Raw genomic sequence first — 15,949 nt, 5'->3', positions numbered from 1 at the left:
CTCAGGGACCGCCTCAGACCCCGGGGCCGCCTCAGAGCCCGGGGCCGCCGCCCGCGCCCCGGCGGAGCCGCTCGGCCACAGCCCGGCTCCCCACCGAGCCCCGGGGGACGGGCGCTCAGGATGTTCCCACAGGGACGGCTCCCGGTAAGTGCCGCGGGGGCGGCGGGGCCGGGCCGGGCCGGGGGGGCCGAGCCGCCGCCTCCAGCCGGGCTGTCTCTCCGCAGCCCCCGGTGCAGCCCGGGCAGCCCTTCAAGTTCTCGGTGCTGGAAATCTGCGACCGCATCAAGGAGGAGTTTCAGTTCCTGCAGGCGCAGTACCACAGGTGGGGACGGGCTGAGGGCGATGGGGTGAGCGGGGCTGCGGCGTTCGAGCAGAGGGGAACGGGGGAAGGAGAGGCGGAGAGAGGGAGGGAGGGGAGAGGGGTTTGGGCTGAGGGGCGGCGTGAAGCCCACAGCGGGGGTGCCAGGTGTTGAGCGGGTCCCAGGGGAGGATGAGCTGTTTGCCTCAGCCGCGTGTGGGGGCAGCGAGGGCACGGAGCCCTGGGTGTGTGCACAGCACGGCCGCGGGGTGCGGCGCCCCGGGGAGGGTGTGTGACACCCCGGGAGCCCGCAGGGACAGGCAGCAGAGGTGCTGGGTTTGCCCCGGAGCTGCGGGTCCGTGAATGGAAGCCTTGGTTCCCCTTTGCAGCCTGAAGCTGGAATGCGAGAAGCTGGTGAGCGAGAAGACAGAGATGCAGAGGCATTATGTCATGGTGAGCTGGCCCTGCCGTGTCCCCCTGTCCCCCTGGGCTGCTGCCCTCACACGGATCTGGCTGCTGGGGCTCCTCTCTGCCCTGCCCACTGCTGACCTTGGGGCTGGGGAGATGTGAGGGAGGAAGGGGTTAATCACCATTTCTAGCAACGCTGGCTCTTGCTGCTCAGTGCTGCTTGAGCCCGGGAATCCTGCCATAGGTTTTGTCTCTTTTTTGTTGTTGTGGGCTTTTTTTTAACCTTTTTCTATCTGGTCTTGTAAGAGTGCTCCCAGCTCCTCCCTCTCTCTCTCTCCCAAGGGGTGGATATTTAGGAACTGATGCTCCAAGGCTTGTGGTTTGGGTGGAAGGGGAAGAGCAGGGCAGGAGCCCTCCACAGCTGCCAGTGAGGGGTTAACAGGCCCCAGACAGACTGACCTGGGCACCAGCCAGGAGCACGGGAGCTGCTGGGAGGAAGAGGATGGGGGCAGCAGAACAGTGCCCTCTCCTCCAGCATCTAACCTTACTGGCTCCTCTGGGGAAAGGGGGAACCCAAGTGACGCCATCCAAGAGGCAAAAAGATGTGAATTTGAGCAAAGGCCATCTCGGGTGAATACAGCCCTGCCTGTGGGGCTGGGTGTTACTGCAGGGCACATTCCTCTCACCCATCAGCTGGGATCCCTCCCCACATCCCGGGGGCTCAAAGGGATTTCCAGAAGTGCATTGCTGCCTTTGGAACAGGCTTTGCTGGAGGCCAGCAGGTCCTTTGCACATTCCTCTCACCCATCAGCTGGGATCCCTCCCCACATCCCGGGGGCTCAAAGGGATTTCCAGAAGTGCATTGCTGCCTTTGGAACAGGCTTTGCTGGAGGCCAGCGAAGTGCCCTTTTCTGTCCAGGTGGGGGGATTGGGGTCAGCAGCCCTGGCAGGGTCACTGGTGGCTGCTGAAGGGTGAAACTGTAACGGGTTCTGAGAGCCAGGACAGGATCAGGGGGCGGCAGGACTGGCTTCCCCTGGCTTAAACAAATCGCAGGTGTAAACAGGCTGTGCCTGCTGCCTGCCTTGTCCCAGGCTCCTGGCACAGTGTCCCAGCCTTTCCTCGTGGGCTGGAGCCAGCCAAGCCCCAGGCTGGTCCTGGGCCAGTTGCTCTGGACAGCTCCTAACCAGGCTGTGCTGTGGTTTTCCTCCCAGTACTACGAGATGTCCTACGGCCTGAACATTGAAATGCACAAGCAGGTAAGTGCAGGGGGGCTGGGACAGCAGCAGGGGAGAGGCTGAGGTTGGAGATTTTGTTGGAAAATTATCTTCCTTGAGCCTGTGTAGCTCTAATGGCTCTAAGTGCCACAGCTCTGTGCGAGGGGCTGGCTTGCAGAGGGATGCAGCAGTTGTCAGGATGTGTTATTGAGTTCCCCATCCCAAAGAGAACCACTCAGAGCCCTGCTGTGAGCCCTGGTGCCTCCCTGCAGTGCTTCCCTGGGGCCCCACTTGAAGGAGGGATGTGGAGGAAACAGCAGGAGCTAGAGCCCAGAGGCAAATGGATTGTCTTTCTTTTCTTTTTTCCTTAATCCCCTTTTCCTTTCCCAAAGCCAGAGGAGTGTTTTCACCCTTCCCTGGTTCCCCTTTTGTTCCAGCCTTAATTTGCTTTCCCTCTTCAGATTTATCAATCTAGTCATCATGGGCTCTCTGCCAGGGAAATTAGTTTGGACCAATGCCTGACAAAGTGGCAAGTCAACTGCCATATCCCTCCAGCTGGCTCAGCCCCTCCGAGTTTGCTCCTTTTGTTAGCAGGGAGCGTGGTGGGGACCACGAGCACATTCCTGCCCCCCTTCCATGCCCCAAAATCCGGTGGGGCTGGGAGCCAGGGGTGGCCCAAGCCAGGTGGAACCGGGGACTCTGCCCAGGGAGTGGTGGCCAAGTGGTTGAGGAGTGGGAGCCGGGGCAGGAGGGGGTCCCTGGCTCTGTGGGCACGGTGGCAGTGGCTGGGAGAGCAGCTGGGACCTGCTGGGAGTGGGGCAGGCAGGTAAATGTTCCCTTTGTTCTCCCTTGGCTCCCAGCCTGCTTTGACCTCTGCAGCACCGGCGGGGATTGTCAGAAACCTGAGCTGATAAAACCCTTCAGAGCAGCCAGTGCCGGGCTGGATTTACAGCAGGGGGGGATCCAGTTTTCCCCAGGAGATGTGGGTTTTCTCTTGGAGAGGCTGGGCTGGAAGTCACAGCCCCTTTCCTCGGAGGTGCCGCTTGCCCTGGTGGGAACGCTGTGGGTTTGTCTGCAACCACAGAGCCTCTCCTCCGAGGATGCACTGGGTTTTCTGCATTCCCCCGTGGGCACGGGCAGCTCTGGGTGTGCTTTGTGTCCCTGAAGGGGCACGGGGAGCTGTCCCAGGCCTTGATGGGGCTGGGAGTGGAGTCCTGCTCCGGGTCAGGGCAGGTACAACCAGCAGAGCCTTGAGGGATTTGTTGGTGCCACGCCAAGAGTGCTGAATCTGTGCAGTTCTGCATCCTACTTGCTCTGCCCTGGCTTTGAGCTGGATGTTTGGGAAGGGAAGGCTCAGGGAGGGCCCTCTGCCAGCGCCTGTGGCTCGGCTCCCCTCCGTCCCTGCCCGCAAAGCCGGGATGGGTTTGGGCTGAGCAAAGCCAGCTGGGCTGCGGAAGGACTCACAGCTTGGAGCTTGCCTTGGCCTGGGGCCACACAGGGATTCAGGCCTGGGGTCCCTCCCATGTGCCTGGCAGAGCCCTCCCTTGGCAGCAGCTCGGGAAATCCCAGCAGGGATGCAGAGGCAGCAGGAGAATTTCCGTGGGTGGGAAGAGTTTGACTCCTCTGCAGAGGCTGAGTGTGTGCAGGAGGGGGACAGGATGGGGCTCAGGGCCCTCCATCCATGGTGATACCTGCTGATACGTGATTCCTCCTTCAGGCAGAGATTGTCAAGAGGCTGAGTGCCATTTGTGCCCAGATTATTCCCTTCCTGACGCAGGAGGTAAGGAGGAGGCAGGGGGTATGCAGCAGATTGCTCTGACTTCTTGGGAAGGGGCAAATCAAAGTCCAGCCTGAACAACAGGAGGTTTTGGGGGAAAATCCTGCATGCCTGGCTGGAGGGGTGGGAGAAGGGGCTGTGCAGGGAAGGGTGGGGCAATGTGGAGCTGAGAGCTCCCTCCAGGCAGGAGCAGAGTGTGACCACCCCCGTGCTCTTCCTCCCCAGCACCAGCAGCAGGTCCTGCAGGCAGTGGAACGGGCCAAGCAGGTGACCATGGGCGAGCTCAACAGCATCGTCGGGGTGAGTTGCACTGCCTGGCTGTGGGCAAAGGCCCTTCCCTGCCTGGGGGTTCAGGCAGTGATGAGGGAGGTCAGGTTTTTTTCTCTTTTGATACACCAATTTTTTACTATTTAAGGGTTGTTACTATTTTGATACATTTCAGGCAGTGATGAGGGAGGTCAGGTTTTTTGGTCTTTTGATACACCCATTTTTTACTTTTACTATTTTGATACACCCATTGTGGTGGAGGAATTTTCCATGGTGTCCTGAAGGTGTTGGGTGCCCTGTGGGACCCCCCCTGAGCAGAGCAGGGCACAGCCATGGCTTGGGGTCGTGTCTGCAGCAGGGAGGGACTCCCAGGGTGGATGGGGCACAGGAGAAAAACAACATCCAGAGAGAGAATAGAAGAGGTTGTGCTGAGCCTGCTGAACCCTCAGAGCCCAGACAGCCCCGGGGGAAGGGGCAGGGGTGTGAGCCAGCCTGTGCAGCCCCCAGAGCTCCGCTGCCCCCTCCCCATCCCCATCCCTGTCTCATCCCATCGCGCTTCGCATCGCAGCCCGCGGGGAGGGGAGGGGAAGGGAGGGGAGGGAGGACCCGGCCATGGCTGCAGCTGCCTCCTCCACATCCAGGACCATTTGCTCTTTCTCTTTCAGCAGCAGCAGCTTCAGCACCTCTCGCAGCACGCATCCCCCCTCCCGCTGACACCCCACCCCTCGAGCATGCAGCCCCCCAGCCTGAGCGGGGCCGCGGGGCTCCTGGCCCTCTCGGGGGCACTGATGGCACAGGTTCAGCTGGCCACCAAGGAGGACAGAGTGGCCCAGGATGGGGAGAACAGAGGTAAGGGGAAGAAGCGCAGCTGGGTTAACCCTTTAAAGGCTGGGCAGCGTGTGCAGGGATGCTGCTGTGCCTCTTTGCTGAGGCTCATGGCTGCTGCATCCCTGGGGTTGGCAAATCCAGCTCATGGAATGCCTGCAGCCCCAGCAGGCTGGCTCTGTTTGTGACTGCTCTGCAGTGATGCTGTGTGTGCAGCCCTGGCCCTGGGCAAGTGTTTGTGCACACACACAGCTCTCCCTGCTCCCCTGGGTGTTTCCAGTGCATGAGGGTCCCCCCCTCCATGATGCAGCTGGGAGATCCCCACCACAGAGAAATCCTCTTTTTTTACACCAAGATCTGATACTTAAAGATGAGACTTTTAAGGAAAAGGCTGTTGTCAGCCCCTGGTAGAAACTGTGACAGGCACAAGCCTGGGGCAAGGAATTTAGAAAGCAGAGCCTCATTGCGTGTGTTGTGCAGTGTAAATTACACTAATTCCTAGTCCAGATGGGTGCCTCCTCCTGTCAGGATCAGCGAGTGCCTTCCAAACATCATCAATATTTAATCATGGTTAAATCAGTGCTCTGAATGCTACTGGCAGGCCTGGGCCAAATTAGTGACTCTGCCCAGCTCTGCTCGTGGCCTGTTGCTGCTCAAGGGCTGCACAAAGGAGGAGCTGCTCTGGGCTCAAGTCACCTTTTCAGAGCACAGGCATGGAGTGGTGGTGCTGAGAGGAGGCTGGGACAAGGAGAGAGGCTCTGGGCAGCTCTGTGGGCTACAAAGAGGCAGCCAGATTTAGCAGGAGTGCTGTTTCCCTGCAGACTCCCCTGGGGAAGGTGCTGACTGAAATGCACTTGGGTCAGGACCCAAGAGCAGCAGCAAAGCCAGGCACTGGGTGGGGTTTGCTGCAGGTTCTCATGGTCTGGCCTGGCCTGTAGGATTTCAAGGTGGTGAAAAGAGCAGCAGGAAGCTGTCGGTGGCAGTTCTGCCCCCCTGCACACAGCTGTCTGCAGCTCAAATCCTGCCCGTGTTTCTTTAAGGATGGCTTCCACAAAGGAGGAAAACAAAGTCCAGAGAGAGAGAGAATAAAAGCAGGCTGTGCTGTGCTGAGCCTGCTTAACCCTCAGAGCCCAGGCAGCCTGTCTCCAGCCAGAACTTCTCTCAGCCTGGGTGTCTGGCCATGGTGAGGGCCATTCCTTATTAAAAAAGAAAAAAAAAAAAAAAGGTTGAAATGCTCCATCTGTCTGGGGTTAATCCTCAGTGCCCTGCCACAGTTAGCCAGAGCTGGTGTGAGTCAAGCTGAGCCAGGGGTGCACAGGGCTGGCATCTGGTCCCACTCCAGACCACAGCCTTGGAGCAGTGCCTGCAAGAATCCCTCAGCTTCCCATCCCTGCCTGCCTCTTTTTGCCAGCAGGGACCTGGACTTGTTCTCTCTAAATGCTGGTGGATCTTTAGGAGCAGAAATCAGCCAGGGAAGGTTGCTAAAGCCCAGCCCACAACCCTGTGCTTGGATTTGCAGTAAATGTGTTCCCTGTGCTTGGATTTGCAGTAAATGCCTGGCACTCCCTCCCTGGGCTCAGGGAAGTGGACCTGCTTTGCTGTGCATGCACAGAAGCCTCAGAGAGTTTCCAAGCAGGGCTTTTAGGCATGGCTTCCTAAGGAAATGGGATGGGTGTGCTCCAGGGGATCTCAGCTGGCCAGCTCTCCCCTCCTGGGGCCTTTGGATCTGTTTTCATGTCTAGGGAAGGGATTGCAGAGCTGGGATTAGCTCCGGGAAGGAGGTGGGTGGGTAGATACTCCCCTGCTTCCCTGAGGAACACCAAAGTGCTGACCTCCCATTAGAGAAGAGAGAATCCACACTTCAGGTGGGCAAAGTGGGAAATCAGGAGTGATTTTTTTGTTTGTTTGTTTTTTAAGCCTGTGTCCTGCTGTTTCCTGGTTTGCCCTGCTGTGCCCCTCTCTCCTTCCTGCCTGGGTGTGTGGGGCACAGGCTTGGCATTAACAACTTCTCCCTGTCCTCCCCTCTGCTCTGACATGGACCTGGGCTGCTCTCCCTGCTGCTGCCTGGACCCAGAGCACACCCCAAGCAGGGTAAGTGGTGACAGGCCAGTGGTCTCAGCTGGCCCTGGTGGCATCTCCAGTGTGCTCCAAGCTGGCTCCTGGGAGGGGATGGGGCTGCTGGGTGAGCTTTGCTGGGGTGGGCTGTGTTTGCATCAGGGTTTTGTAACTGAAGGTTCTGGGCCACCTCAATTCAGTCTTTGCTGATGCAAGGAGCTAAAGATCAAGGGCTGCTCCCAAAATAACCAGCTCTGTCCTTTTCAAGGAGTTTCCAGTTTAGGAATCATGCTGAACAGGTCTCGGAGCTCTCAGCCCCTCTGCAGTCCTTGGCTGCCCCCTCCCTTTTAGGATCCCCCCCAGTCCAAGAGCTGTGACTCCCTTCCCAGGCTCCACAGTAGCTCTGCAGAATGCAGGGTAAAGGAAGGGTTAATGATCTCTTTGGTGAATTTGAGGCATTGATCTGATGGAGAGGAGGTTCTGTGATGCCATCACTGCCCAGGCACCTCCTCCAGAGATGGCCTGGGGGTCAGGGATGGCCCTTTCTGCCCCCTGGCTCAGTGTCAGAGCTGCTGATCTGCCCATGCTGGGAGCAGTCAGCTGCAGGGAGCCCTGGCATGGGGCATCTCTGTTACCTTCTGGCTGATTGTCACCAGTGTGGGGATGCCAGGGCATGTGTGACACCCCTGCAGCTGCCAGCAGCACCTGGGGGAGGGCTGTTCTTCCTGCTCAGCCCCATTCTGCTTCCCAAGCCTCGTGGCAGGGTTGAGGTGAAGTAAACACAGCTCCAGTGGGGATTTTCTGCTCCACCCTGGCTCATCGTCTCTGCAGGGGTGGATCTCCCTGGCTCTGGGTTTTGGGGTTCTGGGGTCCTTCCCAGCAGCCAGGGGGATGCTTTGCCAGGATGGAGGTGGTCATGGAGCAGGGCCTGGCCCCACTGAGAGCTGAGGAGTGGCTGCCTGCCCTCACAGTGGCTCTCACACCTTCCTCTCCCTCTGCCTCAGAGCGTTTCTTCTTCCCCTGCCGAGAGCCTGCAGGACGAGGAGCGCACGGGGCTGAAGAGGAAACGGGAGGAGAAGGAGCTGCCTGGGCATTCTGTGAGTGCCCCAAGGACTGGGGCTGGCAGGGCTGGGCAGGGGAGGTGGCTGGGCAGCCCTGTGCCCACCCTGGGAGCAAGAACAAAGCAAATGAGGAGCCCCAGGGAGGCCCCTCAGCCCGAGGCTGGGTCACTGCCAGCAGGACATGGGTGGTGTTGGCCCAGGGAGTGATGTACAGGAGAAAATGGATCCAGAGAGTGATGTACAGGAGAAAAGGGGTCCCTCTGGGGTCCTGAGGCAGAACATAGAGCCTGGTCCAGCATCTCCCTGTCCTGACTGAGCCCTTCTGCATTCCTCCCTCCTCACAGGACAGTGATGGGGACAAGAGTGACTACAACCTGGTGGTGGATGAGGTAAGCCCCTGGAATCTGGCAAGGCATCCCGCTCCAGCTGCAGTGGTTGGGTTTAGGACTCTGGTTCCCCCAGTTTTGGGGTTCTTTAGGCTCCAGCTCGTTGCTGCTGGGCAGCAGTGGCCAGCCAGGACACGTGCCAGCGCTGCTCCAGTGCGTTGTGCCAGCCAAGACTGATTCCACTCCCACTGCTCTGGGGAGGCTGTGCCAGCCAGGCTCAGCTTTGCCAGCCACAGGCTTGGCTCTGCTTCACAATCCCCTTTCAGCCCCTCTGCTGCAGCATCCCATCTGGGGAGGCTGATAAGCTGGGATGAGAGCTCCATGGAGCTGGGCTTGCTGCTGGCAGCTCCTGTGGGTGGAGGTGGCAGGAGCCTCACGGCACGCCCTGGCCCTGCCATCCCCAGGCCTGGAGCCCCTTCCTGCCCTGCCTGGCCCTCAAGCAGCCTCAGTTTTAACTCACCTCAGTGCAGGGCATTCACTGAATTCCAGTCTTTGCAATGGAGCTGCCATATGCTTCTGGTACAGCCTTTCCTGACTGAGGCACACCTGACAGAACTTGATCCCAGCCACCACTGTTCTTGGTAAAGATGTTTTTGGGAACATGCTTATTCCTTTCTCAGAAGACAGAGGGGAGAGAAAGATATGAAGTCTTTTCATGCCACTTCCTAAGAAAATACAAGCCCTGAAAGGAAGATCAGGAGGAATTTCTGCAGAAAATGATGCTTATGAAAGCCACTCATTGTGCTGATAAAAAGTCACAGACCTGGTTGAATGGGAATGCAAGAGCTGGGGGGTGGCCTTGCCTCTGAAATGGCAGCCCTGCCTCAGCTCCTCATGTGTGCTGATCCCCATCCCTCCTCGTGAAGGCATCCGTGGCCACCAGTGTCCTCTGAACCTGCTGTCACCTCTCATTTTGTTCAAAGAGCAAAACCGGGGCCGTTTCTCATCCGGGGGAGCAGAGCACAGAGCGGATGCTCCTCATTCAGGCCGAGGGCACTAGTGGTGGTGGTGGCTCCCCAGGCACCCTGCCCTCCTACACAGAGGGGTTCCTGCTTCCCACAGCGCTGTTCTCCCCGCAGGACCCGCCCTCGGAGCCCGGCAGCCCCGGCCGCTCGCCCAGCCATTGCCGGGCTCCGTCCCGCCGGGAGCTGCCCGGGAGCCCCGCGTCCACCGGCTCCGGCAGCACCGCGCCCGGCCGGGCCAAGGAGCAGAGCCCGGTGAGCATTCCCTGGGGCTGGTGGGGCCAGCAGCATGGCCGGGAATTTCTCTGTATGGCCAGTCTGAAATGGGACGGGAATGGCAGGGTTTGTGCCCGCTGGCACCCCCACCCCGGGACAGAGCTCCGTGCCCTCGGGGTAGGGTGGGTGCTGCTGGGCAGAGCACAGGCTCTGCAGTGTTCTCCACCCTGCCTGCAGGATTCCCCAGAGCTGCTTATAGCAATTGATTTTTCCTTCTTCTTTTTTTTTTTTCTTCTTGCTTCTGTGTGGGTTTTTTTCCCCCTCTTCCTTGCCAAGCACCAGTCCAGCGCTCAGATTGAAACATCAGCATGTGGGAAGGGGGAGGGATGTTTGTGCCACTCCTTGGCCTCCCAGCCACCGCAGGGACCAAGTGATAGGTCCCCCCATCTGGGGTCAGGAGCCAGCTGGGGGCTGTGGGCAGCAGCGAGCAGCAGCTCCCCAGCACAATCGGATTAGAGCAGACAAAGCGCCCTGAGCAATCTGCCAGCACAGCACGTAGCTTTTCTCTGTTATTAATTTTTTTTTTTGCCTTTGCTGGTGTCGACAAAATCCCCAGACAGAAAAAAAAGCAGAAGAAATAGGAGAGGCAGGGAAAAAAAGCAAGGCATGAAATAGCTGTGGGGATTGGAGAGGCCAGTTCATGCCAGGCATCCTCTTGGTCCCAGGCTGGGCAGGGGGGTGACCCCCCATGCAGGAGGAGTTTTGCTTGAGGGAGCAGCAGATGTGTCTGTGGGGTCTCATGTTGGTGGGCACTGCAGGGTTGGGACAGTTTGGGGTGACCCAAAGGTTGCATGGGGCATTTGCAGCTGTGGGGAGCGTGGAGACATGTGAGGGGCAAAGGAGAGGAGAGGGGATCAGGCCCTGGATGGCCCTGCGAGGTGTGGAGGCTGCTGGCCCAGGCTCTGGTCCCACAGCTGAAGCTGCTCTTCTTTCCTCTGCTGCACAGCCTGACTCAGTGGCCAGCGCTCCCAGCTCCAAGCCCTCCTCTTCCTCACCACCCCATGACTCCCTCACGCCAGGCCCTGGGCCCAGCTCGGCCGTCGCTCTCCGGCCACCCCCGGCCAAGGCCCCCAGCACCGACAGCATCAGTGAGTGTTGGGGACAGCACGGGGGCTGCTCTGCCCTGATGGGACCCTGTCTGCCACCAGCAGAGCTGGCAGGGCTGTTTTGCTCCACAGGATCAGAGCTATGAACCACGGCCAACAGGAGCCCCTCTGCCATTGCCACACACCTGACTGCCTGGTGGGCTTGGACCCACCACCACTGCTGAGGGTGGTGGTTGGGGTAGAGCAGGGCTTTTACCTGTTTTTCTCTGCTGAATTGTCTCTTTGGTGGGGCTGCACGAAGCTGGGTGCTTCATGGCTTGGCTGTGGGGGCCGGAGGGGGTGGCTGTGCAGTCACCAGGTGCCCCTCTCCCCCGGGTGCCGCCAGGGCCAAGCCGCGGCTCTCTCCCCGTGCAGCTCTCCGCAGCCCCCTGAGCTCCTGCAGCCCCTACACGTCCTCCCTGGCCGTGGTGCCCCACGCCGCCCTCAGCAGGGAGCTCCCAGCCCCTGGCCTCTACATGGGCGTCCACCTGTCAGTGCCCCAGGCCAGCAGCACACTGCTCTACGGCCGCTCCCCCGGGGTAAGTCACCGAGGGAGGCACTGGGAGGCTGGGTGTGCTGGCTCTGCTGCCTGGGCAGCATCTGGGGCTTCAGCTGGGCTTGCAGCCATAGGAAGGGCTCCCTTGCAGAGGTGGCTGGGATGTGGGGCTGGTGGTTTCAGCGTGCTCAGAGAAGTCTCTGCTGGCTCCACTGGTGTCTGTGTGAACCCATTTTGGTCTTTGTAACTGCATGGGAGGACACAGCGAGCAGGGAGCTTGGCTGGGCTGGTCCCAGGGTGTGCAGGGAAAAGGCTGAGCCCAGCTTTGGTGTCCTCTGCTCTGCTCCTCATTGTGCCCTTTGCTTTGTGCAGGTGGCGTTTGAGTCTCACCCTCACCTGAGGGCTTCCAGCCTCTCCTCTTCGCTCCCCACCATCCCTGGAGGGAAGCCGTAAGTGGCTGCACAGGCTGGGGCTGCAGGGAGGGTTGGGGGCAAGGGGCTGAGGTGGGTGCTGGGGGGCATCTCCCTCCCAAGGGCTCACCCAGGGCAGGGCTGAGGGGGAGCTGCTCTCCAATCCTGAGTCCAGCACTGCCATTTCATTCCTGGCAGCTGGGGCTGGGTAATTAAACCCCTCATTAGCCAGGGCATAATGGGCACCTTCCACCTTGGCTTGGGTACCTTCCACCTCGGCTTGAGTGTGGCAAACAGAGATCACCTCCTGCCCTTGGGCATCACACAGGGCTTGTTCAGGCCTCTCTTCTGCTCCCTTGTAGTGCCTTCCCCTTCCACGTCCTCTGACTCCAGAGGTCTGTGTTGGACCTGCGTGGCACCAGCCCCTGTCCACACAGGGTTGTGCTCTGCCTCTCACTGCTCTGCTCCCTTGCAGTGCCTACTCCTTCCACGTCAGCGCCGACGGGCAGATGCAGCCGGTGCCGTTCCCCCCCGACGCCCTCGTGGGCTCCGGCATCCCCCGGCACGCGCGGCAGCTGCACACCCTGAGCCACGGCGAGGTGGTCTGTGCTGTCACCATCAGCAACTCCACCAGACACGTCTACACCGGGGGCAAGGGCTGTGTCAAGGTCTGGGACGTGGGGCAGCCGGGCACCAAGACGGCCGTGGCTCAGCTGGACTGCCTGGTGAGGACGAGGAGGATGAGGAAGAGGAGCAGAAATGCCTTTGGGCTGGGGCTGGGAAGGGGAATGTGCCCCTGCTCCAGCGGAGGGGACAGAGGGGCCTTTCCCATCTGCAGTGGGAGAAGGAGAAGTGTCTCCTGCAAGGCCCTGTGTGCTCATCATGTCCTCCTTGCCTTGCCCTGTTGCCTGTCACCCCATTCAGAACCGTGACAACTACATCCGCTCCTGCAAGCTGCTCCCCGACGGCCGCAGCCTGATCGTGGGGGGGGAGGCCAGCACCCTGTCCATCTGGGACCTGGCAGCCCCCACGCCCCGCATCAAGGCTGAGCTCACCTCCTCTGCCCCCGCCTGCTACGCCCTGGCCATCAGCCCTGACGCCAAAGTCTGCTTCTCCTGCTGCAGCGACGGCAACATCGTGGTGTGGGATCTGCAGAACCAGACGATGGTGAGGTGAGCGTGGGGCAGGCACAGGGGGAGATGCTGGCTCCCAGAGGGCTGGCTGCCCTGACAGCTGTGCCCTCTTCCTCTCCATCCCCCTCTTTCCCAGGCAGTTTCAAGGCCACACGGATGGTGCCAGCTGCATTGACATCTCTAACTATGGCACCAAGCTGTGGACAGGGGGGCTGGACAACACCGTGCGCTGCTGGGACCTGCGGGAGGGCCGGCAGCTGCAGCAGCACGACTTCAGCTCCCAGGTAGGGCTGGAGCTCCCTGGCAGCAGCCTGGGGCCAGTGGGACCTGCTGGGCCACTGTGTGAGCCTGTGTGTCCCCTCAGATCTTCTCCCTGGGCTACTGCCCCATGGGAGAGTGGCTGGCCGTGGGCATGGAGAGCAGCAACGTGGAGATCCTGCACGTCACCAAACCCGACAAGTACCAGCTGCACCTCCACGAGAGCTGTGTCCTCTCTCTCAAATTCGCCTCCTGTGGTAGGCACACCTCCCCTGGTCCCCCTTGCTCTGGAGCCTCATGGATGCCACCTCTACTTCTGTCTGTGTGTCACAGGGCTCATTGCACTGGTGGCAAGCATTTGTTCTGGTAGCCAGCCCTGTCCTGGTGGATGATGCTCAGAGAAGGGGTATCCATCCCTCTTGGAGAAGTGCTGGCTGCTGGAGCCAAACTCCTCTTTGTGTTCCCTTGGCTTATGGCTGGCAGAGCCATGGCTGCCTCTCTCTGTGTGTTTCACAGCCTGGGCAGGGTCTGCTGCTGGCTCTGGTGTGGTGACATGAGGCTGCTTTGTCCCTCCACAGGGAAGTGGTTTGTGAGCACGGGGAAGGACAACCTGCTCAACGCCTGGCGGGCGCCCTACGGAGCCAGCATCTTCCAGGTGGGCTGAGGCATCTGTGCAGAGGGGGACTGTGGTGGCTCCAGGCACCTGCCCTGCTCTCACCTCCTGCCCTCTCACTCACAGTCTAAGGAGTCCTCATCAGTCCTGAGCTGTGACATCTCTCTCAATGACAAATTCATCGTTACGGGCTCTGGTGACAAGAAGGCCACAGTGTATGAGGTGGTTTACTGACTCCTGTCGCCATCAGGAATGGGGACACACCTTGCCCATTGCCACCATGGCTCACAGAAGCCTCCAGTGCTGGACCTGCCCTCCTGCAGCTCTACTCTTCCTCCTCCTCCACTGCTTTCAGACACCAAACCAAGGCCTTGGCCCCATTCTCCTGCCCTGGTTCTTGCAGGAGGCTGGAGGTGAGGGCTGGGTGTAGCCTGGCATCCCCTGAGCTGGGCAAGGGCTGGGCTGGACATCCTGGGCCCTGTCTGTCCTTCAGGCCAGCTGCACAGGGAGCTGGCCAAAGCCCGAGAGCGTGTGTCTCCTGAATTACTGCTACTGACTTAACAGCACCCATTTTCTGCTGCAGAAACAGCTGTAAATTATCACTAAAGAAATGTATTTAACTATGTTTTCAATCCCTTACTAATAAAAAAGAACAAAAGAAGGGCTGGGCTGGTTCTGGGCAGGGGCCTTTGCCAGCCAGTGCTGCCAGCTGTGCCAAGGGCTGGGCTCTGGAGGGGCTCCTGGGGGGCTGCTCTTGGCCAGCAGCACAGGGGAGGATGCTCCCAGGATGGCAGAAGTGTGGCTGCTGGCCTGCCAGGGCAGCCCCAGCTCCAGCACCGCTCTGTGGTGCCTGTGGTGAGCTGTGGCTGGGGGCAGGAGCCCGGAGCAGCTGCCACAGTGCAGCCCTTGCCAGCCCCGGGCTCCTGGGAGCAGCCCTGCCTGCCCACGGCAGTGCTGGCAGACAGCCAGAGCGATAAGGGAGGCGCTGAGTGCTCACAGCTCATTTCCTTCACAAACCACTTCCTCCAGGGCTCTCCTCTCCCCCACACCCCGGAGCCCGAGGCTGCTCCACTGGGGCATGGCACAGCCAGCACCACTCTGTGCCCACACTGCTGCTCCTGGCTCCTGCTGCCCGCCAGGGCCAGGGATGGGCTCTGCCCACCGAGGAGCCCCTCAGACCCTCCTCAGCACAGGAAAGGAGCACCAAGTTGTGACCAACAGGAACAAGGCTCCTGCCATGGTGTCACCCTTCCCACCTGGCTCCGTCCCACTCCCACAGAGCATCGAGGCTACTGCCCAGGACAAGGCACAGCTGCCTTTTTTTTTTGTTTGTTTTTATTATTAAATACACCCTGGGAGGCACAAAGGGAAGTGAGGCCAGAGCCCATCCACCCTGGCAGGCCCAGAGCCTTAAACAAATAAAAACCCCACAACAAAAAGTTAAAAAACAAAAATAAAAAAAGCACCCAAACAAAACCCCTAACAATGCCAGACCTCCCCCCCCATCTCCAACTCCCACAGTCTAGATTTAGAAAGAAACCCACAAAGAACAAAACAAGGAGAAAGTCCCCAGGAAATCCACCCCGAGCAGCAGCCTGCACCATGCCTGGCCACGGTCCCAGGGCCACCTCCACCCCTCTCTGCTCTCCTCCAGCTGGGATGCCACAGCCACTGGCTGCACGTTCTTTGGGAAGTCAGCAGCAGGGCAGGTAGAGTCCACCTGTCCATCCCTGTGGACAGCTGCCTGTCCTGCAGTTGGCACCTCTGGGGCTCAGTAAATGATCTCATAAACTGTCGCTTTCTTGTCCCCTGAGCCCGTCACGATGAACTGGTCATCCGTGGAGATGTCACAGCTGAGGACTGAGGAGGTTTCCTTCGACTGCAGAGAGCAGGGGTAAGCACAAAATCAGCCTCAGAGCAAGGTCCCAACCCCCCTCCTTGGGGAGGCTGCAGGGATGAGTTTATGGGGCTGGCACGTAATTAGAGCTGGGTTCTGCTGGGCAGCTCCTGGCAGCCTCAGCCCAGGAGCCCCAGGCCTGCTGGCTGCTCACCTGGAAGATGCTGGCTCCGTAGGGCGTCCGCCAGGCGTTGAGCAGGTTGTCCTTCCCCGTGCTCACAAACCACTTCCCTGTGGAGGGACAAAGCAGCCTCATGTCACCACACCAGAGCCAGCAGCAGACCCTGCCCAGGCTGTGAAACACACAGAGAGAGGCAGCCATGGCTCTGCCAGCCATAAGCCAAGGGAACACAAAGAGGAGTTTGGCTCCAGCAGCCAGCACTTCTCCAAGAGGGATGGATACCCCTTCTCTGAGCATCATCCACCAGGACAGGGCTGGCTACCAGAACAAATGCTTGCCACCAGTGCAATGAGCCCTGTGACACACAGACAGAAGTAGAGGTGGCATCCATGAGGCTCCAGAGCAA

The 15,949-nt window shown here is 59.8% G+C and overlaps 2 protein-coding genes across 6 annotated transcripts; one reads left to right on the top strand and one right to left on the bottom strand.

Moving 5' to 3' along the window:
- Positions 1-6: 6 nt before the first annotated feature.
- TLE2 (TLE family member 2, transcriptional corepressor) lies at positions 7-14,951 on the top strand. Of its 5 annotated transcripts, none has more exons than XR_005626632.1 (20): positions 7-144; positions 225-322; positions 688-751; positions 1,919-1,963; positions 3,639-3,701; positions 3,924-3,998; positions 4,631-4,814; positions 6,865-6,881; positions 7,850-7,942; positions 8,251-8,295; positions 9,372-9,509; positions 10,477-10,618; positions 10,991-11,154; positions 11,484-11,560; positions 11,997-12,246; positions 12,446-12,693; positions 12,795-12,938; positions 13,019-13,169; positions 13,491-13,567; positions 13,652-14,951. XR_005626632.1 is itself a non-coding variant. In XM_039700347.1 (20 exons), exons 1-20 carry the CDS (start codon positions 121-123, stop codon positions 13,757-13,759), a joined length of 2,211 nt encoding a protein of 736 aa, XP_039556281.1. In that variant the 5' UTR covers positions 7-120; the 3' UTR covers positions 13,760-14,951. The 5 variants fall into 5 exon arrangements, 4 of the variants coding, with proteins under 4 accessions (XP_039556281.1, XP_039556283.1, XP_039556282.1 ...); XM_039700347.1 differs by having other exon boundaries at positions 13,019-13,173; XM_039700349.1 differs by having other exon boundaries at positions 12,791-12,938; positions 13,019-13,173.
- Positions 14,843-15,938, bottom strand: LOC120498070 (transducin-like enhancer protein 1). The gene is made up of 2 exons (XM_039700352.1): positions 15,577-15,938; positions 14,843-15,404 (listed from the first exon to the last, which is right to left on the bottom strand). The coding sequence occupies exons 1-2, from the start codon at positions 15,841-15,843 to the stop codon at positions 15,297-15,299; spliced, it is 375 nt and encodes a 124-aa protein (XP_039556286.1). The 5' UTR covers positions 15,844-15,938; the 3' UTR covers positions 14,843-15,296.
- Positions 15,939-15,949: the final 11 nt, after the last annotated feature.

This window comes from Passer montanus, unplaced genomic scaffold, assembly GCF_014805655.1.
Source record: "Passer montanus isolate IOZ18808 unplaced genomic scaffold, ASM1480565v1 scaffold140, whole genome shotgun sequence".
Lineage (NCBI taxonomy): Eukaryota > Metazoa > Chordata > Aves > Passeriformes > Passeridae > Passer > Passer montanus.
The sequence above is the reverse complement of the archived record's forward strand: the minus strand, read 5'-3'. Positions and strand labels throughout refer to the sequence as shown.

Bases quoted from the DNA above. Each gene is read 5' to 3' on its own strand.
- TLE2 (XM_039700347.1), top strand. From the start codon at position 121: ATGTTCCCACAGGGACGGCTCCCG. The intron at 7,943-8,250 runs GTGAGTGCCCCA...CCCTCCTCACAG, and splicing joins AGGAGCTGCCTGGGCATTCT to GACAGTGATGGGGACAAGAG. The intron at 12,694-12,794 runs GTGAGCGTGGGG...TTTCCCAGGCAG, and splicing joins CAGAACCAGACGATGGTGAG to TTTCAAGGCCACACGGATGG.
- LOC120498070 (XM_039700352.1), bottom strand. From the start codon at position 15,843: ATGATGCTCAGAGAAGGGGTATCCATCCCTCTTGGAGAAGTGCTGGCT. The intron at 15,405-15,576 runs GTGAGCAGCCAG...TGCTCTCTGCAG, and splicing joins ACGGAGCCAGCATCTTCCAG to TCGAAGGAAACCTCCTCAGT.